At 36.8% G+C, this 26,579-nt stretch overlaps 1 protein-coding gene across 1 annotated transcript in view; it reads left to right on the top strand.

The window, feature by feature from the left end:
• The window catches only part of USP10 (ubiquitin specific peptidase 10), a 50,785-nt gene extending 26,686 nt beyond the window's left edge, over positions 1 to 24,099 (top strand). Inside the window, exons 5-14 of the mRNA XM_040571642.1 lie at positions 4,711 to 4,802; positions 5,994 to 6,103; positions 6,546 to 6,601; positions 8,059 to 8,162; positions 8,906 to 9,005; positions 10,300 to 10,480; positions 14,525 to 14,690; positions 18,877 to 19,021; positions 20,272 to 20,337; positions 23,003 to 24,099. Coding sequence (XP_040427576.1) covers positions 4,711 to 4,802; positions 5,994 to 6,103; positions 6,546 to 6,601; positions 8,059 to 8,162; positions 8,906 to 9,005; positions 10,300 to 10,480; positions 14,525 to 14,690; positions 18,877 to 19,021; positions 20,272 to 20,337; positions 23,003 to 23,190 — 1,208 coding nt within the window. The 3' untranslated portion in view covers positions 23,191 to 24,099. The remainder of the gene's footprint in view (positions 1 to 4,710; positions 4,803 to 5,993; positions 6,104 to 6,545; positions 6,602 to 8,058; positions 8,163 to 8,905; positions 9,006 to 10,299; positions 10,481 to 14,524; positions 14,691 to 18,876; positions 19,022 to 20,271; positions 20,338 to 23,002) is intronic.
• The last annotated feature ends 2,480 nt before the right edge of the window (positions 24,100 to 26,579 follow it).

Raw genomic sequence — 26,579 nt, 5'->3', positions numbered from 1 at the left:
TGAGTAAACATTGCAACGAGACATTGTCGTACTGTACCAAGTGCAGTAAAAATACTGCTGCTTTTCAAACAATATGCTTAAATGGTCTGTGATTTATTTTTTTAATGTACTAGTTAGATTCGACTGTAATAGAGAGAACCCATTAGAAAAGTTTGTTTTGAAAACAGTGTGTCATATTATCCGGTATTTACGATCTTGTAATGCATTCCAGAAAAGAAAAGTGTTAATAATAATTTTGTGCTGGAGTACCTGAAATTCCTGGATGCTTGCAGGAGCTTAAGTGTAACACCTAAATAGGTTCTGCTTCAGGAATTCTAACTCAGGAAATAGTATTTATATTTATGGATCTGTTGTTTTAATGGTTTGTCTTCCGAATTTTGAAGAATCATCCTTACCCATTTTAAACTATATTATTTTATTCAGAAGTAATGCTATTTACTGCCTGTTAGAGTAATCATAATTAACTGTCCAAAGGGTACATTCAGAAAAAACGTGTGATATAAAGGCTCGGACTATTGGTATTGTGTCTGTGGTTCTAATGAGAAATGCTAGCACGTGAATGACGTTTGTTTTCCAACTGAATCTGCAAAAACATGAAGAAAAATAGCCAATTAGTTGTATTTTATGTCACTGAACAAAAATAAGTATTTTAAATTTGTGAAATAGTCCGTATGTAAAAAGGTTTTTGCAAAATCCTGCTGACTTAGGCCAGAAGCTAATTTACAAGTACTGCAGCAGTTCGTGTGTGACAACTTCAAGTCAAAGATCATTTTCTCCTCTAATTGGAAGCTGACCTGGAGATTTCTGTTCAGGATGCCCCGAAGTACATGCCTGCCACGCATCCACATGCTTGCTCAGTAATTGTCTCGTTGCTTAAACCTGTCTGCTGAGCGGAAAGCTTATTCTGTGTATTTTTCATTTGAGTGTCACAAACGCAGTTGGCTGCACTAAGGTGTGTGTACGTGCAGATGCTGGTTTGTTGGAACCCATACATGCAGTGTATGTTACACTCTAAGCTTACACTATCATTTGGTGATGGATTTTAACTTAAAACTTTTGTGGTATCAGTAAAAATAGAACTGCTTACCACAGATGAAGAAGCTACTTCGTCTTGTCCAAGTTGCTTCAGCTTTAGGTTAACTTCGTACAGAAACAGTAAATGTCTACAGTTTTTTTGCCACCAGGTGGGAGCAGAGCTTTTATTTTGTCTCAGTGTATTAAAATAGCAATATTATTTTTATGCAGTTTTCTTTTGCACCTTTGCTATTAGCTTGCTTTGCAGCGGAAAAAATTGATTATAGATCCTTTTTCCAGTGAAAAGGAATACATCTGCTCATTTCAGTTAATTTAGGTAGGAATTATATTGCTGCAATTCCTGTAATTCAGATGCTGCTGATTTTACTATAAAATGTTTACACAAGCATCTGTATGCCACGCGATCAGTGCTTTGCTCTGTGGAAGGAGGGGACTTTCTTTAAAAAATAACAATAAATGAAAGATGGTGTACCTGTTTCCCAAACAGGACTCAGAACACTTTATTATGTCCTTTGTTTCTACACCCACATACAAAAAGGTGTTACGTAAGTGTTTTGAGTTCAGCAAGCAAAGTTAGCAAATCTTCTGACTTAATGTTGGAGCTCTGAGGCCCTTCTGTACAGCTTCTGTTTAGAACAGGTGCTCAGGACATGAGCACAAATGCCGTTTCTATGGATAAATCAGTGTTTTGTACCTTAATTTCACCAGTTGCTACACAGGGATTAATGGTTCACAGGCACCTTGAAATTAATTTGATGCTACTTCATTCATCCACAAAGGTCTGTGGCTTCTTAGTCCTCAAGTTAGATGAAGGCTACAAAAGATGAGGTGAGATTCAGGACCAGAAAACAAAACCGTTCTCACGTTAATCTTCATGGGGACAAAAGTCCCGAACAGTTAATTTTAGTAAGTGGCTAAGGTGTGCTGTGAGTGGCTTTACTGGCATCGCTAGTAAAGAGGTGAAGGGAACTTCTGAAGCAAGTTATGAGCAATTAATGTTTATTTGGCAAAACTTGAGGAAATCGGGGAATAGCAGAGCGGTAGAGGAGAAGAGGTGCAGGCTTGCATATTTAGAAAGGGACCATGGTACGAGTTCTTCATGTTAGCCTAATTTAAATGCTAGGACAAACATTTTAATAATTCATTTCTAAGGGATAGTACGGTTATAAATATTCTATATCTGTCAAAAAATACCAAACTTGGTCAGGTTTAACTTGCCACATTTCACAGCTAATAGCTACGCTGTGGTGAATAACTGGATGATAGTTGATAGTCTTATCTAGGCTTTGAGTAAGCTAGGAAGAGTAGCTATTCTCTGGGTAGTCTTTTAACCATGTTTTTGGTAGCGAGGAAGAATTTCTATGGGGGAATCTAAAAAGATTTTCTGAATCCTGTTTTCTTGCAGTATTTTCATTATGGATGTGGAGGATGGAATGAACAGTGCACATAACATTTGTTTAAGCAGGCAGTTTCAGATGAATTGAAGAACACATTTCAAATTTGAATAAATCTGGAATGCTTGTAAATTGAAAGGAAGTTAACCCAATAAAGATAAACGTGGAAAGATACACTGGAGCAGAAATCAAATGCAAGCATACAGTACGAGGAAAAATTGTTGTTAATAGTATTAGAGAATAAAAGGATCTGTAAACTCTAGGGAGTTTAAAAGTGTCCTGAGTAAAGCTGAAGATGACTAAATTTGATTTCCAGTTTGTCTTAATACCAATTTATACAGCAAAGATAGAAAGTAACTGTTGTAATTCTGTTGTTGCTGATGAGGACTTGATGAAAATGTTTTGTTCCTCTTTGAGCTTTACTTCTCTGGGAAGTGCAGCGGAGAAAAAGAGAAGTAAGATTTGAAAACTGTAATCTTTCAACAAACTTGAAAAATTAGGATTTACTTTGTCTCAGAAGAGATTGGAGGAGCTGCTATGAGAGAGACTTCAAAGATATAAAACAAATGTGAATTCCAGTTAGTGATGTGTGCTTTGGAATAACTTTTCTCATGGTTGTAAATGTATTTTGCTTTCTTTCAGTACTCTTGTAAAAGTTATTTTACTGTGTAAATGTTAGATGTGGTACGAAAATGTGGTATTGAATGTAATTACTGTAAACAAAAATAATTCTTTGTTAAAACAAACTTGCTGCAGTTACTTTAGACATTGTTTACAAAGCAGTTGTATGACCACAAGAGGATGCTAAAGTCCCTAATAATATTTTTATTCCATATGTTATGGTGTGAGGAAAAAGAAAGTTAGCCTAAAAAGGTATTGGTAGGCTTTAAAAACAAGAGCTTTTTGGTTATTTTTACCCTAGTTTTCAACAGTGATTAGTTATGTTATAGGAAGTATATGTTAGTTATGTTATAGGAAGATTGAACGTGTGGACGACACTTTTAAAGCTTTGCTGCATTAATATATTCTGAAATACCTGAGCATTAATAATTCAATGGCAAATATATTTCAGCAGTCCCAGAAGGATTTTCATCTGTACCCGCAGTAGGTGCTGAGGTCTTCCCTGTTAGATCTGTTTGCTCTCTGCCCTTTTGGGTGCCCAGCTCTTTATGTAATGGAGGACTGATATTTATACCTTCTGCTTTTTGGTTAGAACTGGCAAGTTCAGAGCTTATAGTTGCGGAGAGGCTGGAAGAAGCAAGCCGTGGATTTTTGCTATTATCACCTCCTCTACTTACTGCTTTGTGCCTTGTTCTCCTGTCACCTTACTGCGTCTCTTTAGACAGTTCTTCTAGTGAACAGCTCCAGCTCTTAAGTTTATGTGGTGTGTAGCATGATGGCTTTAGAGGCCCTCACATTCATTATAAAACCAAATAACCCTCTTGCTAGGCAGTTGCTATGTTTATTTGCATATTCTGTTTTGTCTTGTATGCTTCTAGTCCTTGTTTCACAAATGTAAAACATGCCAGACCCAATATTTTCCTTAGACGAGTTTTATTTAGGTACATAAATAATAGGTCAGACTTCTAGGAAAAACTCCCCTGCTTGCTCTCCATTTCATAACTGTGACAGACTTCAGTTTATGAGCCACAGTTTTTACACTTGTGCCATCGCTGATGGATTTGGAAGTGTGAAAGCAGTAAAGCTTTAAATTGTGTAAGCCAGTAAGTAATCCTGTAGATTTTAAGTCTTAAAGCAGTAAATAAAACGTTCTGTTCAGAAGACTATGTTAATATCTGCCCGTCCTGTTTGCACTAAGATATTTTTGCTGTATGATAGTGTATGTTGAAACTTGTAAACTAAGGCTGCTATATCAGCATCAGTTCTCTTCGGAGCAGGGGAGGAATTTCACAAATGTTCCATACAATTGGTAGCAAGGGATTGCGGCTAATGGGAATTTATATCTACATTTGCATCTATATTTATCTAAATAAAAGAATCTTACGGTAGTAAAATAACGATTAAGACAAATAGTTCTCAATTTTGAAATGACAGTGATTATTTTTTTTATACACCTGACCCGAATTGCAGGACGTCTTCTGCTGAAGAAATCTGTCTGATTAAAATATGAACCCTGTTTAAATGAAGTTAAAATTACTTGCTAAGGTTTCTGGGAATCTTGTTAACTCATTTGCATTATTCTGTAAAGCATTAAATTCTTGTTTTGATGGCTAGCATGTGCATTTTATTGATGCTCAATCTACTGTTTCTCATTCTGCAGAAATACTGGAAAATGTAAAACTAATACATAAACCAGTGTCTTTGCAACCGCGAGGGCTGATCAACAAAGGAAACTGGTGCTACATCAATGCTGTATCCTTACCTTGGAAAAAATTAATATGCTTAAGTTAAAACATGTATTCTGTCTGTCTCAAAGTTTTCCTGGTTTACTCTGGTAAGTACTACAGAAAAGTATTTTCACATAACAATACTGTTGATAAGATGTTTAATGCGAGCATCTGGGTGTTTGGGTATCATTGAACTCAGCGTCTGAGGTTCTCTGCAGCTGGTTGCACAGTCCTGTTCAGTTTCTCTTACCTCTGTCAAAATATTTCAGAACTGTAGTTGTCTCATGACTGGAAGGAAACCTCCTTGTAAATTCTAGTTGTGTTTACTTGTGGCTCTTTGTGCAACAGTTTAAGTGGTTCTTTTGTTAAGTGCTAGTGCTGCTAGTGAAAATATTAAGACTAATTTCAAGACCGATCATTGCAGAACCTAATAACCTATTTCCAGGTGAGCAGTTCTGCTTTAAATATCCACTTCTATCTTATAACCGATTCTGCACTCATCTGATTTTCCGTATTAGCTCCCAGTGTTCACTCTTATCATGTTCCATGAGAATTTTACTGAATTTTTGCTCACTCTAGGGATCAGGTTTATATCTCACTACCTGTTGAGATAGCTGCCTTTTTTATTTCTTTGCCCCTTTAGTATTGCAATACATTTCCTCTGTTCACTGTTTTCATCATGTAGTAGCAGATTGATGTTTTAAAAATGCTTTTCTCCCAAGGCATACTGTAGTTTTACTGGTTACTCTAGACTTGTCCTTAAACCAAAGAATGTTTCACATCACTGTTTTGGTTACGAGGGTGAATCACCACCTTTGTCTTCTGGCTTCTTCCCTTGTTTTTAGAAAACACACAAATGTTTCCAGGTTATCCATGTGCTGACTTTCAAATAGTTAATTTTGTGAAGTCATTCCTGTGAAAATAGCTTTCCTCTTCTGTTCCTAGACCAAATGCTACCTTCATCTTTAGTTAAAGTATTTGAAATGATTAAAATGTCAGTGAAATCACTGCATGTTTCAAGATGCTGGGGTTTTTAAGTAGGACTTCCGTACATTAATAGCTAATGTTTTAAGAAAAGTCTGTCCATGAGTTCAACTATAGTTACCAGATTAGTCTACATAATAAAGAATTAAGTTTATACAGTTTTAATATGATTGAATATTTGGTTAATATGCGGATTATTTTTTCTGAATATTTCCTTAACGCCACTGCGTAGACCCTGCAAGCCTTGGTTGCTTGCCCTCCAATGTATCATTTAATGAAGTCCATTCCAATGTATTCAAAATCACAGCGGCCGTGTACCTCAACGCCAATGATAGACAGTTTGTAAGTAGCTTGTTTAAAAAAAAAATCTGCAATCGGATTAAGCTTATTAAGAAAGCTCTAATGATTGTTACTGCAACTGATAAAAGCTACTATCTATCCAAAAGTTTATTGTGCTTTTTTTTGATGACGCTTTACTTTCATAATGAACTTTATATTTTATAATTACTTGAATTGTCAAGGAAGATGTTTCCTATTGCCTAAGTACAGCTTTTAATTAGTGTTCTGTGTGCAAAAATGAACTGTGAGAACTGCAAGAGCTAATCTAGCACCTCATCATGATTAGCAACGGTCTGGTTAATTTTTATGTCTGAGCATTGAGACTTCCGTAGTGATAATTTAGGGTTTTTGGTTGTCTGTAATGACAATGATCTAATTTTATTATTTGTCCTTCTAAGTCTTAACTTGCTGCTCATGTGTAGTTGTTCCTTCCATTCTGTTTCAGTGTTCGTTTAATGAATGAGTTCACTAATATGCCTGTACCTCCTAAAGCCAAACAAGGTGAGTGGGAGTAGAAGGAGAAAAGTCTTTTAAAAGCATAATAAGAAAGCTTTGGGGTAAGGATCTACATTGTGATGTACCTAAGACCTGTAAATAGTGGTGTTTGATTCCTTCAGACTTCGGTCCTCAGACTTTGAGGGTTTCTAGGTATCTTTAAAAGTTTGCAGTTATATTTCTGTCGGTGTCATGTTTTTCCTTATTGGTATTTCGTATCGAGAAGTCATACGTGTTGGACCTTATATACTTCATTCTGTTTGGTAGATCAAATGTATAAATGCAATAAGAATATATATATTTTATAAAGGTTAGCTTAATTGTTAAGATGTCTTCTGGTAACATCCCCGTCCTAACAAATCATTTGGTATTCACTGTTTCCTTCCATATATATTTCCAGCTGTTTGGTTTATCAGTTTGCTCGGTTCTGTAATTCTGTGTTGTTTCTTTTTTTTTTCCCTTAAATACTTTGCACATCTATTACTTCAGAACAAAACAGGGCCGTAACAAGTCTCTTCAGCAGTTAGAGATTCCCTGCAGGAATGTGATCGTGGCTTTTAATTCCTCTCCATCCTGTGCGCTATTGCAGTGTTAAAACTTTGTATGATTCTTGATAATATGTGTTTAGGATCAATGACACTTAGGTAGTGGGGAATAGAGCATTTTTCAGTGTAAGTAAACCATTACAGGTTTCATTGTTCTATCTCTAAACCAAATCTGTTATATTACAGACTTATAGAAATAAAAATCAGTTTCAGGAATGTGTTTATGTAACATTATAAGAAAATACCACAAGGCCTTGATTGTTCCAGTGATTTCCAAGCAGTTCAGACATTTCTGTGGTTTGCTGCTTTTAAGTCTTGTTTCTGTAAAACAAATCTTACTGCCTTATGCAACTTATTTTACTTCTAGGTCATTTTCATTGTGTTGTAGTTTTCAAGTCTATTTTCTGAGGCCCTCCTTTTATTACTGTTAAGTTGAACACTGTGTCAAAATATTTCAGGGGTGTTTGTTTTTTTTTTTTTTCCTCCCTCCCTGCAGGAAGGAAAAGTGATCCATTACAAATACTTCCCTAAAACAAAAGTAGTACAAAAATTTAAATAGAAGCAGAATTATTTTTTCGTGGTGGTTATGGATATTCTTGTTAACCTTCGTAGTGTTAGGTGCAAAAAGAGAGTACTAAATTTTCCAGACCATCTGTAAGTAAATGTCAAATCATGTATGATGTTTCTTGAAAAAAAGGTTATGGATGTGAGAGTTGTATCTTAAGGAGAGTTGTATCTTAAGCGTTCTGACCTTCAGTTACTTGGCTGAAACTGTTAAAAAAAAAAAAAAAAAAAACACTGTTGATGAAACTGAATTTTGGATTCCAAAATCTAGTGATGTGTGAAATGATTATGAAGGTATAACGTAGAAAAACTTCTGTATGATGTTACTTATATATACTTCTCTTTGTCTTGCAGCTTTAGGCGAAAAAATTGTGAGAGACATACGACCAGGAGCTGCCTTTGAACCTACGTATATTTATAGACTTTTGACAGTTATCAAGTCAAGTCTGTCAGAAAAGGTGTGGTTTACAAGTCTCTTATTTCTGTAATTGCATCACAAGAGAGTCAATATACTTAAAACAACGTAAACACCATACATACATCAGTTTCTGTACCTAAGTATCACCAAAATCAATTAGTTGGTAGTTATGATTAAGCTAGACTTAAATTGTGGGAAGATGTTCATAAGAACTATAACAGTTTAATGTGTCAGAATAATGAAAAAATTGGAACAGAAAAACTTCTCTTTCTATAGGGAAGGTGCTGTATTGATTCCTATTTAAGAAATGATCAGTTGTTCGTTTCTGCTTGGGATTCAGCATGGAATGATGGAAGTTCCAGTGAGACCTAAAAATACCATTTCAGGTTTAGTTTCAATTTGAGGAAAAGATAATGGTTCAAGCCATCTTTTGATTTGGACTTGGTTTGACTGCAACTTTTGGTATTACTTCTAAAGGAAATTGCAAAAATATTATAAACTAGCATGTTAAATTAAATACGTATCAAAAAGAATGAAAAAATGCTTGTATCTAGGTGAAACTTATGTATGTACTTGCTGTCATGGTAGGTTATCAATTAACATGTTGGTTCTTTTTGAAATAAAAATGAGGGGCTGTTACAATAAAATTAAAACTTTGACTTTGTACTTTAGACTCAGTAGTTGATAAATTTTAATGGGAAAGCCAGATGTTCAATGTCCTCTGTCTACTGTTAAGTTGAAAATATGAAAATGCCATACAATTATTTGAATTTTTTTTTTCAGGGCAGACAAGAGGATGCTGAAGAATACTTGGGATTTATTCTCAATGGACTACATGAAGAAATGCTGACCCTAAAGAAACTTCTTTCTCCACATAATGAAAGTTAGTATTTTCTGTAGCAAACTTCATTTCACTCAAATATTTGTCGGTAAAGATGTTTCCCCTCTTTTTGTGTTAATTTTGTAATACTGAGAAATGTTTGGAGTAGAAGTTGAGATAGGTTTAGAATGCTACATTTTCAAGGACTCATCATATGTATTTCAAAAACAATGTTTTGCTAAAGTCTGTCCAGAGGATAAAGTAAGTCCATACTGTTTACTAATAACCTGAAATGCTGCACTGTATTTGTAAAAGCATTATGCTTCTATAGATACGGAGTGACATCTGATAACACGATGTGTACCCAGCCCTCCTGAACGCAAAATTTCTGTATTACAAATTTTTACTGAGCTCAGTTGAACATTATTTGAGGCTAACTCAAGTTGATTGGCCTTGTCTTAAGCATAGGTATGTTTCTCTGCCATTCATAATATCTGCAGTGTCAGTTGTTTACTGGGGTTTTGGCACTCTCCACAGAAGTTCAAAAATATAAGTGTATTTAGTCACTGATCTTGAAACCACTGTTGATTAAGATCTCTTTTTGGAAGTGCAGTTTTCTAGACTAACGGCTAATTTATATCTAATTTAAAACAGAACATATTCTATGACTTAAAAAGTCTTATTGACACAGGCGGAGACAAGAGACAAGTTTTCTTTGAAAGAAGTGTTAGGATTTGTACACAGCCTAAAATGCCATTTTATTTTACAGTGGCTTTATGTCTGGGTCCCCTATTAAAAATGAAACAAAACACTGTTAGCCAAGTATAGAGTTTAGATCACCAGCTACCAATTTCTCTTTAGCAGAGTAATTTTTTTTGATATAAAATGATCATTCCATATTTTGTTGTTTAACTGTATGCAGTTTATAGCCTCCTGACTTTGGCATTCATAAAGAAAATATTTGCTAAGTCTTGGGTTCCCTGTAAAATAGCTGTGCAGAAAGGGAGTTGTATTTAATAATAGCATAATTATGCTTCCAGAATAACACTTGACTGTCTAATTTTCTAACCAATAAATTTATAACTAAAATATATCAAGCTTTGTTAGAAAATTACATCTGTTTACATACACTCATCAGTGAGCTGCTTTCTGTTCATATATGGATAGGTCCAGCTGTGAGGGAACCAGGAATGTACTAATTCTCATTTTCCTTTTCAAATCTATGGTCTGTGAAATCTCGATAATCTATGAAAACATTTTATCTTCTGAATAAAGTTCATGTCTTCCTTTTAAGTTCTTCACCTAGATGCAGGTTTATTTGAAATATATATATATATTTTTTTTTCTTCCCTTTAAGAACTCACAGTTTCCAACGGCCCTGAGGCTCAGACTGTTCATGAAGAAGAGGAGCAAGATGAACAAGGAGAAGGCAGTGAGGATGAATGGGAGCAAGTGGGACCTCGCAACAAATCATCAGTCACTCGACAGGCTGACTTCGTTCAGACTCCAATTACTGATATTTTTGGCGGTCACATAAGGTATAGTACTTGTTAGCAAAAGATGTTGAGACTGTAGGTTGCTTTGCCTTCACAAATAACTTCTTCCTTGTGTTTTTCACGGTAGTTGGGTAGAAGAAACTTAAACATTCATCTCTCCCAGCAGGAACAAACTGTTGTACCATGAAGCATTTGTTATGCAAGTGAGGGTTCAGAAGATGAACCAGAATGATGAAAAGATTGATCCAAATGGTTCTGCGATTTGTTGTAGAGTATGAATATTTTTTAAGCAACTTAAATGAACATTTTGTTCAGGGAACAGAACTCCTCAATTGCATATAGAGGAGGAGTGTGAAATGTGTGCTTTGTGTAGTCATTAATATCTAAAAATTCCAAAGAACTTTTAGCTACCTAATTTTTGTGAACTCTGAGGGGTCTTTCCTCAGAATAGAAAGGGATAGCGAGATTTGTCAAGAGCTAAATGCAATCGGTAAGAGAATTGAAATATAATCAAAAAATTATTAACTTTTTATTGTTTAGACACGTGCTTCACAGCAGCAGGAAAGTTATGTGTAATAGTTAATAAATAAAACATCAAAGACGAAAGAAGTTTGGAAAAACGTAAATCACTACAAGATGTTACAGGAATGAAAAGAGTGTGGGACATTACTTGTATTCAGGTCTGATACCAGAGGAAGTCAGAAAGTGGATACTGAAAGAATATTTTTTGGAAAGGACGCCTCATGGCTTGTTTGGAGAAATGTATAATTTAAAATGAAAACAAGGTAAACACTTATTAAAAACATATTCTGAAACAAAAATGCTAGACTTGACGAATTATTTTTATGTTGGAGACAGACACTTAATTGCTAGTGTTTGACTCCTTACGTTGCCAGGTATTCAGTCCAGAGGTGTGAATAATGCGGGCTAGTGCCTTCTGCCTGGGAAATACAGTGAAATTATTCTTTAGGGATTTGAGTCAGACAGCTGGCAAATAAAATGATATTTTCCATAAAAATTGGCAGACAGATGTTTGTATGTATTGAAATTCCGTGTTGATGGTATCTTCACGTACCCAAAGTATTGTTAATACCCTGTAGTGTTTTTATCACAGTTGGAGTCTAGATCTCTGTAGGATTCCATCAGTATGTTAAATTACGAATATTTAGGGAATGCTGTCTTCTGTAGAAATCCACAGGAAGTGACATAAAATAGAGGTGGTACTGAAAAAGGCAAAAACTTGCACAGTGACAGAACCACAAGGTCCGATCTGACATCTGTTGTATACAGTCACCACACCCATTTTATTTAGCCTCCAAACTAGGTCACACAATTTACCGCAGAAACAGTATTCCACGTTGTGATGTTGGAAGGCTTCATCCTCTGAGGCTGAGGGTGGAGATAGGAAGGACTGAATACAGAATTGCCAGTAGAAGTCTACCAAAAAAGCATCAAAAATTGGAAAAAATCAAATGGAAAAAGGAGCTAGGAAAACATGGTGTGAATTGGCATCGTCTGGCTTGGGTCAGACTATTAAATGCCTATTTAGATGTAATCAATTTATTTTTTTTAATGCAGTGTGAGGCTTAAATGTAAGCACATAGAAAGAAGAGTTATGTCAGGGTCTGGTTTGTTCATGTGCAGAGACCCTTTTGATTTTTTCACCTCGTGTGAATTTCAAATATTAGTTACACAGGCTAGCTCACATCCAGTTAGAAGCCTGCTAAGTATTTCCATAAATAGGGACAATTCTTCCCTTCAAATGAACTGTTATTTTAAAAGAATATACATATAATGTATTGTTGATGTTTAAGCAGGATAGCAATGAGCATTTTCTGTTTTCATGAAAAAATTGTATCTTGGAACAGTACTGCTAACTGTAGAGTTCTTAGAATACATGAGATTATTTACTGAAAATGATGGATTTTTCCTTGATCAACTGAAATTTCTAATTATTCTGATTACTAATTTTATCTATGGAAAACTAAATTAAAACTAAATTCCATCAAAGGTTTTGCTGTCAGATCCATTTCTGCATTTTGAAGAAATGTTGCAATCTCATTTCATATAACTTAAAAAAAAAAACAACAAAACAAGAAACAATATTATCTTTTCATAATATCATCCATATTATTAATGAAGTCTTTAATCTATGGACTTGAAAACAGTTGGAATTGCTAGCAATTTTCTGTTGATTATTGCACTAAATAATGGCTAGCTTAAAAGGGCTGGGAAATGTATCCAAAAGCAGCAAGACTTACACAGTGGAGAGTTTGTTTGTTGGAACACTGTGCTTGCCATGTGTTGAAGGTTTTGTCCTTAAATATAGCCAAGGAGGAAGTGTTAAACTGAAATAAAGATGCTACTGTTTTTCATAGGCTCTCTTCCCTCTGAAGAATATATGTTTGCCAATATAAAGATGCATTGGCTTTCCGTTACAGCTTCAGAGCTTTGCCTGAATCAAGTAGGGTCTTTTGACAGGAATTTGCAGTAGAAGCATAACACCTGTATGTTAGTGTTTCATATATAATGCAAAGAAGATTCAGCATGGCTGCATGAATTATGACAATGTTAATTATCTTACTTTCAGGCTTAGTGTGGCACTATAATAAACTGAACAATATCATAAACAAATTATTTCTTTAGTATAAAACAAACAGCTGGGACTTTTTAATGTAAGTACTGCTTTCAAAATAAAATAAATTCTTGAGCCGTGTTTGATGGTCTTCAGGAAATGAGGAAGAGTCCACTCAGTGCAGTGACGTTGTGGTTGAAGAGCCTACTGTCTCATTGCACGAAACAATTAGCACCAAGCCAGATTACTTACAGGCTCCAACTGAATGTACTACAAAAAAAACAGGAAACGTTCCCATGCCCTAGGTTGCTACCACTACCAGTTTTGCAGAAGTCTCCAGTTTTTGTACAAAAGAGTACATAGACAAAGTCTGGACACAGAAAATGATGGGAGGAAAAGGAAACGCCAGTCCTTGACAGAGCATAGTTTATATTTCCTATGGCAACATCTAAGCAAACAATTTAAAATCAGTATGAAATTGGACTTAGTGGCTGAAAAAAATACGCGTTTTTATCACAGAATTTGGACTTCATTGTAATTTTTTACAGTAAAATGTAGATTAGATAAGGATTAGTATTTTTCATTTCTGAATATTTATTTCAAAAGCATAGCTTCAGAAATCTGATGTGATAAGGGATTGTTTTAAAATGGTAGGAATCACGGTTCTGGATTTACATACAAGCGTTCTGTGCCTCTCTGCATAAAGAGCTGGGTTCCAAACCTACTTGCCAAAAGTAGGTATGTTTCACAGAGCAGAAATATTTTTGTGGTTGGCAGTGTAGAAACATACTTCAGTGGCCAAGGTAGGAATACAATTAGGTATAGTTTGGACTTCATTTTAAAGCTCTGTGTTTTACAATTTTTACAAAAATCTAACTATAGCCCTGTGGTATCTTACCTGCTTTTTTAATGTAAACTATTCCCACTCTTGAGACTTTTTTTTTAAACCTAAATCATACTTGGCTGTGCTCTGCTATGAAACACACAAGTGTTTTTGTTTCCAGCTCAGAATAAAATGGTAGAACTGTCTGAAGGCTCAAGATGCAAGTCATTAGACTTGATCATAAATGTTTTAATGTCTGATACTTTGTCTTTTGGTCCTAATTTGTGATAGATTATTTTCCTCTCCTGTATCCACATTTCATGTTTACATGGGAGAGAAAAAAATTGTCCTGAGTCGGATCTTTTTAAATGCGTGATCAAGAATTTCCACATTTCTCTTTAACTATCTGATGCTTACCCAATAACTGTTTTAATCCTTGCATAAATAAAACAATTCATATGTAATTCCAGCCAGTATGCTCTAAGGGGGTGTGAAAGTCATTTTACTTGGCATTAAAGTGTATTTAAGTTGTTGAAACTTATGCTTAAGCTTTGTATTTGCTTGTTTTGTTTTGGTTAAACTATTAATTGAGTTACCAAGGTAGGCTTTGATTTGTTATAACTTAAAAATTCTGCATTGTTGAAAATTACTTTGCTTTTTTACATTTTATTTTTATTTTTTTCCATAGATCTGTTGTTTACCAGCAGAGTTCCAAGGAGTCTGCTACACTGCAACCTTTCTTCACCCTACAACTGGATATCCAGTCTGACAAGATACGCACAGTTCAGGATGCGTTGGAAAGTTTGGTGGCAAGAGAGTCTGTCCAGGGTTATACCACAAAAACCAAGCAAGAGGTGTGTTTTGTTGACCCCTTTTTACAGTCAAATATTAAACTTTTTTCAAGGGTTTTTATTCAGCTCTTGGTTTACAAATAGTTACTTGAACACTATTCCTTATGTTAATAAGAGGTACTAACCTTTTCAGTGTCCTCCAGTGGTAAAACGTAATACGTTTGAATACATACAGTGAAAGTCATTCAAGGAAGAGAACTAACTTGTAAGCAAAACCGTGCCTGTAAATTAGCATGTTTTCAGAGTTGGCGTAGTAATTGGTTGAAGATTTTACTTGAGTATATATTAAATTAACAGGGTAAACTGTGATAATAATATGTACTATTCTGAGCGAAATGGCTTTAGCTAATCTTAACGTGCTGATTCCTAGGGATTGCCAGGTGTTCTTGGTAAAGGAGCAGCTCTTCAGAGCATTGCTTGAAAACACACTGTAGCGTTGGGAAGAAAACTCTGGTAGCAGTACGCTTGCGTGGTTGTCTGTGTTTGTTTCCCTGATGGGTTTTTATTTACACATTTAACTTACAAATCAACAATGAAACTAGTTGTCGATGGCTGGCTTGGTAGAGGACCCTGCAGAACCTCCTTAAAACACACAATGATCATTATCGTTGTCTGGAATGATGATCTAAAATCTTTCAATAGCCAATAGAACTGCTCGAGTGTCCATGACAACTATGTAGTTGCTTGGTTTGCTGTACGCAATTTTGCAGGAATACTGTATTCGGTTTTAGGTAGTCAGTTGGAACAAAAATATTCTTTACGGTTAGGGAATATCCTGAAGAGAGCAAACAGCGAATGGCAGGCTAAAAGCTCTGGTACAAAAGGAAAGAATAAGGGGCAGGAGCTGTTCAACATCAAGAAGAAACGATATGGAAGTAGAGGGATGAAACTGGATTTAAGATATGGCAAAGGCTGCTCTAAAAAGGAAGAGACTAATTTTTCTGTGATACTTGAACAGGAAATAGGAACCTGGCTGAGCTTGCCTGAGGTGCTTGTGGAGTTGTCATTGCTACTTAAGAGAAGGTTAGAGAAACGCCCGTCAGGATTTATACGAACTGTTTATCATTGAATTAGAGGGGATAGACTGGAAGACCTTTAGTGATCTCCAAGCCCTGTGATTTTCTGTCACTTGCAGAACGAAACATCTTGGTCCTCCACACTCATTGCGCTGGGTCTGGCTGGGCTGGAGCTAACTTTCCCTGCTTTTTTTCTTTTTGCTTCTCTATAGCTTTTTTTTGTTTTGTTTTTGTTTTGTTTTTTGTTTTGAGGAGGAGGAGTGAGAGTGATTGTGATGCAGTTTACCTGCCCTGCAGGGTGAAGCCACCAGACTCATGCAGCTCTGCTGACTGCTTATCATAGTTTTTAAATGATACAGTATGTAAAAGGAATAATTGCTTGAGAACTCGTGATACAGAGTAATAAATCAAACTTATTTCCCTAGTGAGATGTTGTCTTGCTTGTTACAGGGTACATTACTAAAGAACATCATCTCTGCTGTGCGTGGATTGCTCAGATGACAATTTTTCATACGCTTTTTGTAATTGCTTTCAGTAGGCCAGGATGGAAAGAGACTCCTCAGTTGTAGTTGTTCTGTCCGGCATTTTATTTCTGTACCTCTTAGTTTTCTACATATGCCAAATAAAAATAGGGTCAGATTAAGAGAAGATGGACTACTTTATTTGAAAACCTGAAGGTGGATAGCTGAAATTTGTCTGCTTTGTATGCTCAGTAGCAGTGAGTGAGTGTTAGTGACCATTTATTTCTCTGGTCGTCTTCCAAGTAGAAGAAACATTTGCAATGCATACTCATCAAAATTTACCACATCGATTTTGTTTTGCTAGTCATTCTTTTTTTTTTTTTTTTGGTTTTTACTGCGGATGGTATTAACTTCTTTACTGACAACCCAGTGCTCAATTACAAGGTTTGGAATAAATGGGTGTTCAGTTTAGGTGCTGGAGGTTTGGTCTGCTTTATATTTTAGAGTCTGAATGGAAATACAAGCATTGACAATGTCTTTTAGATCTTTTTTTTTTTTTTCAAAAGAAATTCAAGTCAAAATAGCTGCTCTCGTACTACAAATTGTAGAGAAAACACTGAACATGTTGACTTTTAGGACTTTACAGATAGTAATTTTCTAAATGTGTTGCAAAGAAGCATTTCATCCTCATTTTCCAGGTGGGGAACTCGGGAACTTTTGCTAAAGCTAAAAATCCTATTGTATTGTGTGAATTTTTTTTATTGTCTTCTGTTTGTTTTTAATCTGAACTGTATTCTTTACAAGTTCTGGGCATAAGCAATATATATGAAAAGAATAATCTTCCACATATGTGAATGATTTCTCTTACAGTTTAATTTTTTGAGTCATTAGAGCTAATTTTGAATTTTGTGTGTATTAATATAAACAGGAAATCACTCTGAGTTGCAGTTGAGTTGAAAATAAATAGGTAGTTTACACAGATGTTTAAAATGGAATGCCATTCTCTTGCTGTTTATGCCTCTCTGGTTCTTTGTGGTCAAGCAGATCAGTTTCTGAAATCTTGAACATTTAAACAGTGAATATATATATGTATGTATTCGAAAAGCTTAATTTTTAACTTCGTTGCAGTGATTTTTTTTTCTTATTCGCAGACCTGTTCATGTTTTTCTAACAGAAGTGAATCTTCTCGAGCAGGAAAGTAGCCTTGATTCATTTACTTTTCCAGGTTACCTTCCTCAAACTCCTTAGAAGGAGTCTTCACATCCCCTGGAGCTCTCAAGCTGCTCCTTGAGGCTCATACAAATATTTTCTTAGGACTCTGACTCATGTTCACTAAACACACATTTGTGGCAGTGTTTGCTGGTGGTGTTGCTGCCAGGAATCGGGGCCCCTAGCAGTGTCAGGACAGCAGAGCGCGTGCCTGCTCCTCAGCTGCTGCTCTCCAGCCTGGCACAGGCACACACAGCTGCTTCGATCTGCGATCGAAGCTGATGTGCTGGAGGAGGTGGCACAGCTGAGGGGCAGGCGTCTGGTCCCATTCACCAGCTGGGTTACTGGGGGTGGAGAATGGCAGCTGCTGAAACCACTGCAGTGACGTTCTTCAGCATCCTCCTGTTTTTGGTCTGGGCTGGGACCTGTGAAGTTTTTGTTTTTTTTTTTTTAATTGCACAAAACTGGATTAAAGATTTGAGATTGAGAAGACTCAATTCCAGGAAAATCTTGAAGTAGTGTTAACTGTGTGAATCGAGCGCATATTTTTTCTATATATAAAACCTATCCAGATTTGCTCCCTTAAAACAGGAGTCATTCCGTGCTAAGATGCATGGTACATGCATGCTCCTTTAAGTTCACGGGAGAATTGTGTGAACGTCTTCTTGTCACCTTCCCTTTCACAGTCTGCCTTACAGCTTCTTTTTTCTGCATGTTATTCCTGGAAGACGGACAGGTGGGCACCAGCAGGCACTTACTTGAGTGGAAAAGAACAGGGCTCTGTTTGGCTTGCTGGTTTTAAAAAAAAAAAAACAACGAAAAGCACAAAATAAAACCTCTCTTAAAGCTCAGAAGCTGCCACTGTTGCCAGTGGTTAGATGGTTTTTGGATGCAGGAAGGTGTATTTTGAACCCTTAGGCTGTAGGTAAAATTTTATAGTTTGTAGAGACTATTTCTGTTTCAAATGTCAAATTATTTCTTGTAAATCGGATTAGCTCAAATCCATGAGGAAGTCAAGTGCCCTACAATATCTGCTTGCTTCAGCATCGTAAGAGGCCTAAGTTTTAATGGTCAGGCTTGGAAAAGTGATAGCTTTTCTGCATGAATTTCTATTCTACATTCAGTAGCAGAATTTGTTGGAATACAACATGCTGATTTATCGTAAAGACCATGAAAGTGGCATTTCTCAACCAGAAAATTCAGAAAAAAAACTAAAGCAATTACCTGGACATTTGTTTTACTTCAGAATTTCTAGGAAGGCAAAAAATTTTTCTTCTGAGTCCAGTTTTACATTTCCAGACAGTAACTTTACGGGTAACTTGGCTAAAGATCCAGTATGGTTTAAGATTTTAAACGGCAGTTTTTATTATAAGTTAATAAATAAGCTGTATTATATTATGTAGTCTTTTTTGTGCTAATGTATTTCAAATTAAATACAAGTTTTAAAGGAGTTGAGCAGTCAACAAGAATCAGTTTTTCTTCATCTTTGTTTTGTATTTTTAGGTGGAAATCAGTCGAAGAGTGACACTAGAAGAACTCCCCCCTGTTCTTGTTTTACACCTCAAGCGGTTTGTATATGAGAAGACTGGTGGATGTCAGAAGCTTATCAAGAATATTGAGTATCCTGTTGATCTGGAAATTAGTAAAGGTAAAGATTTTTGAACAGAATTTTCCCCTTTTTTGGAAAGAACAATGTTAAATTCTCTAGTGTGTTATCTGTGTGTTTTTCTTTTTTGCTCCCAGATTTGTGCACAATATTTCTTTTCCATGAAGGGTATTGCCACCTAGAAACTTTAGTAATTTGGATGAATGTCTTGTATGCTTTCTTTTTTCCTCTCTAAAGAGAATATATTTAGACTTCTGGGTTCAATCTTGCTGATTCTGACATTGTCTGCAACGCATTTCGGGCCACCGTTGTGCAGTGGTGAAAGATCTTACAACCTTTGCCACATCCTAGGCATTGCGTTGGCTGAATAAGAGTTTCCTGCAGATGTAAGGAGTAAGGTTGTAGGCTGAGGACAAACAGTGGAAACGACCCTGTTCAACAAGGGCTATGTCCCTACCCAAGGCTGTTGCCAACTAATACTAGATACTTTTATGTCAGATTTCACTCAGAATTGGCGAACTGTTGTAATAAATAGTGGCTGATGAAAGGAAATCGGCACTTTATAGAAAGTACAGCCTGAAGACAGACTAGTAAGCAGCATTTCAGAGGTTAAATGATAAAGGTCTGCCTTTTAATAAATATTTTAAGAGATGTTGATTTTTATGGACTGCGAGAACTTGCATGTAATCCAGCATCTGAAGCTTGCAGCATTAAATGCATTTTGTTTTGATCTGACAAGATGACTGTTAGCCATCCAGCTTAGATAGGGGAAAAAAAAAAGAAATAAGATTAATGATTACTAATCATTACTAATAATCTCAGGTTGGATAACACACTTTGTCAGATAGTAATATGCTTTTGTTTTCCATAATATTTAATTTTAAAATGTCTTAGTGGGTATTTGTAGAACTAATCTGAGCTGCCATGACGGGCAGTTCTAAGATGACTTGGAATCAGAAATGGATTTCCTCATTTTCTGACAAACAGAGTGAAAGGAAGAAAATGTCTAACCTGATCTGTTGCGTTTCTTTCTTTTTTTTTTTTTTTCCATTTCCATCATAGCTTTAAGCCTTCCATGAATTCTGGGTTTCAGCAAACCTCCAAAATTCATTGCTTTCATTGCCAGGTATCAGAATCTTGAACATCCTTTAATAAATACAGGAGACATTTTAGTTAAAACTTTCTCCGTTATGCTGGTGTTGGTTTCTCTGTTTTTAGAAATAGTTGATGTCTGTTGAAACTGAATTTCCACATTTGCTAACTACCGTCTTTGACTTTTTTCCCTCCTCCAGAGCTACTGTCTCCTGGTGTGAAAAGTAAAATTTTTAAAGGCCAAAGAACCTACCGGCTCTTTGCAGGTATGTTATCTGTAATTATCTGTGTGCCTCTAGTTCCTATATTGCAAATACAAATTCTGCGTATAGAATTCTAGAAACCCTGGAGTTTTCTGGATAACATAATAGTTTCTTTTAAGTTACACTGAAATAACTTGGGAATATCAAGTTCTCTTAGTGATTTTTTTCTGTGCATATACACATATAATGCTATATCCCTATTTATATATCTGACTGTTCCAGCTTGAAACTCTTACAAAAAGAGTTCTGTAGCAGATCCATTGTGAAAAATATCACCAAAAGTTGAAATACAGCTGTAATATGGTTGTGCCTAAAATACACCACAGGTTTTCGGAATAATGTCTTAAATGTCTATTGAAATAGCAGTTTGAATGCTGGCCTCGTGTCCCTTTCAACCCTCAAGATGAGTATTGCTGGCAGTGTATGAATAGCATGCTGTAGGTAGAAAAGTTTATCTTGGAGGAGATGATGATTTTTGTGTGAAGAAATGATGTTTTTAAGAGAGTCTGCGATGTATACGGAATACCTAAATTGGTGGTTAAGATTGGAAGCTCATGTAAGAACTCAGAAGCAGCATTTTAATATCGAACAAAACAGTCTCTGGGCAGTAATGGATTTCCTGCAGTTTAACACTCCTACACAGTTTACGATCTGCACCTGCTTATTTGCGTTGGCATCAAGAGAACGTAATAAACGGGAGAACCAGGTTTTAACTTTCATGTCACCAAATCTGTGCCAGTAATGGTGGCCTTATGTGACTTGGTGGTTTGGATCCAGTTTTGTGATCACTGAGGTCATAGAAGGAGGAAAAAAAAAAAAAGAAGAACCTGTCTCTTTTGGAAATTCAGAACTGTTTCTGGCAGTGTAAATTTTTTTATTGGTAGTAGATTTCATGGGACAAATTTGGAGACTGTGTTTGAATGGCTTGAAGAAAAGTCATCTTGTTTGGGGCCCCCAGTGCAAGAAGGACATAGAAGGATTAGGAGTCCAGAGAAAGGCCACAAAGATGATCAAGGGCTGGAACACCTCTCCTATGGAAACAGACTGAGGGAGTTGGGGTGGTTCAGCATTTATGCACTGTTTTTTTCTGATTTCTTCTGTGGAAAAGTTACAGTACTTCAGTCTTCTGTCAGTCTAGGACTTCTCATCCACAGAAACTCAGCTAGTTAGATGATTTTTAAATTATTAAATAAGGCTTTGAAGAATCCACAGATACCACACAGGATTGTCCTAATTATGTAGTGATAAACTAAATTTTAGAACATGGATAATTTAAGTTGAAGTTGCCATAAAAGGTTTATTTCACAAATTCCCCAGAATTTGTAGATGTGGTATATTCTACTTTTTTTGCTTTCTTAGTTCACTTTACTGTAAAATGTTTGGTTGTGTACAAGTATGAAGAAAATTTGAGCAAGCTTGAAGTGTGTTTCTAGGCTGAAAAGACAGTTTGGAAAATGTTTTATAAATATGTACTTTTGCTGTTGTCAAATGTGGCAATATTTCTGCCTCTTTGTTTGTGCTTGTTAAGTGTATGGTTAGGGCTTAGGTGTTCCTGAAAGAAACTGCTTTCAACTCTTTATGCATCCTTAGATTTACACACATAAAAGATTTCTTCCACTTAGAGGCACTGTCTGCACCTAATACTGAGAGCTCAGTATTAAGTTTTGGGTTTGGTTTCTCTAAGGAGAGCTGAGATGTATCCTCTGAAAACATTTCAGTTGTGAAGATAATTGAGGAAGGAAGACAGTTTGACCCTCTCCTGGAAGTAGTAATATTCGTAGTCGATCAGATATGTTCCATTCACAATTTTAAGGAGATTACTGAGAACTAATATATGGGAAACATGTAGATTGGTACTTCAACAGAACCTGTTTTCAGAACAAAATTCTAGTTAAGACAAAAGAATCATTGTGGATGGAATAATTAGCTTTATAATCAGTGTGATTTGAACAGTGTTCTGTTCCACTGGGAGTTTGTCCTCTCATATATCTTCATTTTTTTTTTCAAAAAGAAAAGCTTTACAGTCGTTTGCCATATACAATGCCCTATAGTCTTGCCTGATTATTTTTTTAGACTATGTAGTTCTACCTGAGTTTTCTTTTTAATAAGCAGCTTCAATAAAATATTGTTATCAGCAGACAGAATGTGTAGCTTGTAGTATCTCTTAAGCATGGCAGTGCCTGTGGGGAGTTGAAAAGGGTTGCCTTCTGTTGCAGATGACCTTTGTGAGGCAAATCCCTTCCCAGAAAATCCTCCAGGAATTTTTAAAATACATTTTGGTGGGTTTTGTTCTTAATTTACTTCAGTGTCCTTTAGATTCAGGAGATTTGGTATAGTGGAGAAATATCACTAATATTACATAGCATTTTGCGTTTTTTTAGGCTGAAGTAATATTTTGCAAAGACAGTTTTAACACTTTGAAGTAAGATCTTCCTCTGAATGAATACTGTTATGAAGTGTTCAGGTTTGTAAGTGGAGATTTTGGCTGAAGTTTATCACCAAGTGTAAGGAAGCACTTAAAGATTCTTGCTTACGCCAGGTCAAGCCATCTGGCTAAACCATGAGTATGCTATGAAGAAAGCAGGACGTGACTTTTTCTTGATTTCATCTTTCAGGGGGTATTTATCTCTGTATACCGTGTATGTGCATCATGAATTTCTCTTTGCAGTTGTCTATCATCACGGAAACAGCGCAACTGGTGGCCACTACACTACGGACGTCTTCCAAATTGGTCTAAATGGCTGGTTACGCATCGATGACCAGGCAGTCAAAGTGATAAATCAGTACCAGGTGGTGAAGCCGTCTGCAGAACGCACAGCCTACCTCCTGTACTACCGCCGAGTTGACCTGCTGTGAAACTTCTCCCTTTTATGCTGTGTGTGCAAGATACCTGCTTTGTAGAACGCCAACTATCACTAACTTTTTTTCCTCCTGTAAATGCTCTTTTGAGTGAATCTTTTTTTTTTCCCTTGCAACTATGGGATAGAGTGAAAAAGGAAACTACCTTGGGTTTGTGCACAACATAGTTTGTGTTGACTTTTGACTTTGCAGAATGAAGTCACTTGGTTGAAAGACTCAGTCTCAAGAATCAGAAAAATATTAAAAAAGAAAAAAAAAAGAAAAAAAAAAGAAAAAAATCTGAGTTAATGCTGAATCCTAAGATAATAAAAGGGGATTTGCATTTAATTCCCACTTTCTAATTGCGTAGTAGAAGAAAACCCTGCACCAGCAACAGAACTTGTAGATTTCTGTGAAAATGTTTTATCTTTACTTAAGTAAAAAAAATAAAAAAAAAAATAAAAAAATAAAAAGCGCTCTCTGCTTCCCCAATAGTTTTTGATAAGTGGTAAAAATGAGCCGATGTTTATGAGATGGGAGTGGTCCTATGTGCTTCAAAAAATGTACAAACGTACAAAATGCAGAGTTGCTGGTTCCTAATAGGAAGACATTTTAATAATTGTGCGATGAGAAACTGCTTAAGTACACATTGCAGATCAAATATTTGGAGTTAAGATGTTAGTCTATATAGATGGGTGATTGTAACTTTATTGCTATTAAGAAATTTCAAACTGCATTTATGCTTCTGTGTACATGAAATTAAAAAAAAATGGGCAAAATAATTAAGATTGATATTTCTTTAAGTCTGCTTTGTTTAATTTTGCTGTCTGCTCTCCTATAATGTTGAGTTCCTAATTGTACACAGTTTAGTGATATCTAGAAGTATAAAGTTGTCGCCCATCAATAAAAGTCACAAAGTTGGTTTAAGGTGTGTGCGTGTGGGTTTTGTTTTTCCTCTGGTGTAAATTCTAGCCTTGGAAGCTCCTGAAAATGGCTACAGAACACTTTTTACAAGGTGGAGATGACGTCCCCTAAATGAAGTGCAGATGCTTTTTGTCTTTTACAACTTCAGAAATGCTCCCATCTGGCACTGGGATCAAACTGAGCTTTGGGAAGAGAGGAAAAGGGAGAAGAGATCAGTCAGCTCGGAGGAGCTACGAGGCTCCCGCAGGGCCTACGCCTGGGATGTCCCAGAGGAGACGGGGGGGTGACTTCCCTTCGTGCCCAGCACAGATGCTTTGAGGTAGATATGGTTTTGTCTCACTAAAAGAAATCCGTTCATTAAACAATTGGTGTTTTCACTGAATAGTTTTTGTCAAAATATTTCCTTGATCAGCCCTGCTGCTGAAATATATCAAAAATCCGTACATCATTTAGTCTGTAATTTGAAGTTAGTAGTGTTACATGTTTATTGTGTCGCAGTAACCATAGCTGCCGGTGAAACATGGTTGATTTTAACACGCATGGCCAATATAAGATTAAACTGTGTATACTTTGATCAAATACACTGCTCTTTTTCCAGATGGTATTTAGATTCTTTTAAAAGTCGTCTTTTTCTCAAAGCTGTGGAGAAAGTATAGCTACATTAATTTTTCAGGAATGATGTTCCAATAAAATTCTGTAGCATTTCTTTAAACCGCCGATTGCATTTAATTTGCATTGCCTGCGTGTCCAGGAGATAGATGAGTGCAGGCCTTAGCAGCGTTAGCTTTTTCAAAAGAAGGACACAGCTCCGTAAATGCCTTAGGTTTCCACACTTGCCCGTTGACATGGGATTCCCTCTTGTGTTCTCTGCCCAAGTAAAACAGCAGTTGGTCACCTTACAAAAGACGGGAAGTTTATTCATCGCTGCTCCGTGAAAGGAGTACGGTGGAGATGTTAAGTCATGGTTGCAATTTACACAATGCCACCACGCAGGGCAGCGGACACGTGGCTCCCGTAGCGGAAACAAAACTCCCGCGACAGGCCCACGTGTTTGAGGAGCAGCGAGGCTGTCCTGGCACTGAGGCTGCTGAGTCAACAGCCTGCCGGTGGCAGGAGCAAGCCGCAGACTCGCTGGAACAAGCCCTGCTGACTTGCCCTGGGACTTTTCTATGTTCTCATCGGATGGTGGAGAACTTGGGCTTTCCTGCAGTGAGTCAGTCGTGGAGACGTTCCCGCGTAAGGAATGAGCGTGCTGCCCGGGGCCCCTTCCCAGGTTTTGACTCCCGTGGGATGCAGCCAGCAGGCAGTAGGAGCGCTCAGCCCCGGGACTCCAAGTTGGATGATCTTCACTCGCTTTTTAAAAATTATTAGGTAGTGTTAACTGCATGCCGTGCCACAATCCTGAGGCTGAGAAAACGTTACGGTATTTTCTCAATTGTTCTGGATAGCCGAGTGCATAGTTAGTTGTTTGATCAGCAAATTCTTACTATTTTCTGATCTGAAGGTTGGGTTGGAGATACTCCTCCGGAGTCCCCGCAGCCGGGGCTAGCAAGGGGGCATGCCAGGGGGCTGCTGCTTCCAGGGCTGCCCATCAGGGGAATTACCCTGGAGCTGGTGCTCTAGAGACATTGGTTCTGTGTTGGTTGTTCCAAATAGGAGAGAAACCACGTTTTGAAATCTGTGAAACAAGATTACTGTTCTCTGCTCAGCTGTCATGGTAGTTACTCAAGTCCAGTTTCTTTGCAGCTTAATACCCAGCCTGTGTGGCTGTAGGGTTGGCTTGGGGGAAAAAAAGAGGTTGTTCTGTCTCCTGGCCTCACTGTACACCTACAAGAGACAGTTACGGCTACAGCTTTTGCTCTTACAGCTGTATGTGTCCAAAGTGTTGGTTTTTGGAAGGAAAACCTTGCAGCTGTATAGAGGCGCTCATCTCTGCAGCTTCTGATACCCTCATTGGGAGCTTTCTGCAAACGTCATAAACCTCAAATTAAAAGTACCTGTGCAGTAGTTTCCTCTGGTATGTCTTTTAAATGAAAACATTTTTCTCCAAATGAGACAATAATCTTTCTGATTGTGGGTTTAAGCATCTGTATGCACATTATAGCATCAGTTTGGAGATCACGATCTCTTTCAAAGAGGCTTAAATGTGCAGGCGTGTGCTGTTGTGTTGCCTAAAATCTGCTGGGAAAATTGCACGTGGGAGCGTATCGTACCTTAGTTGAAACAGTTCTCTGTTCTGCAGAAATCATTTTTTCTTGCTGCCAGAAGATAAATGATGTGAATCTGGTTCTTAACTGCATCTCCAATGGATTGTGAAAGCCAATGTTTTAGGTAACACAGGCTTCCTGTGTGCTTTTTGCCTTTGCGGTGACCTTTCAGAGTCAGAACGACAGCAGCTTCGCGCGGCAATTTTTGTCTTGTAGTGCCAGTCATGGCAGCAGGGAAGAAAATAAGCATTTCCTACATCCACGTATTCCAGCTAA

This window comes from Cygnus olor, chromosome 12 (genome assembly GCF_009769625.2).
Source record: "Cygnus olor isolate bCygOlo1 chromosome 12, bCygOlo1.pri.v2, whole genome shotgun sequence".
NCBI classification, from domain to species: domain Eukaryota; kingdom Metazoa; phylum Chordata; class Aves; order Anseriformes; family Anatidae; genus Cygnus; species Cygnus olor.
The sequence above is the reverse complement of the archived record's forward strand: the minus strand, read 5'-3'. Positions and strand labels throughout refer to the sequence as shown.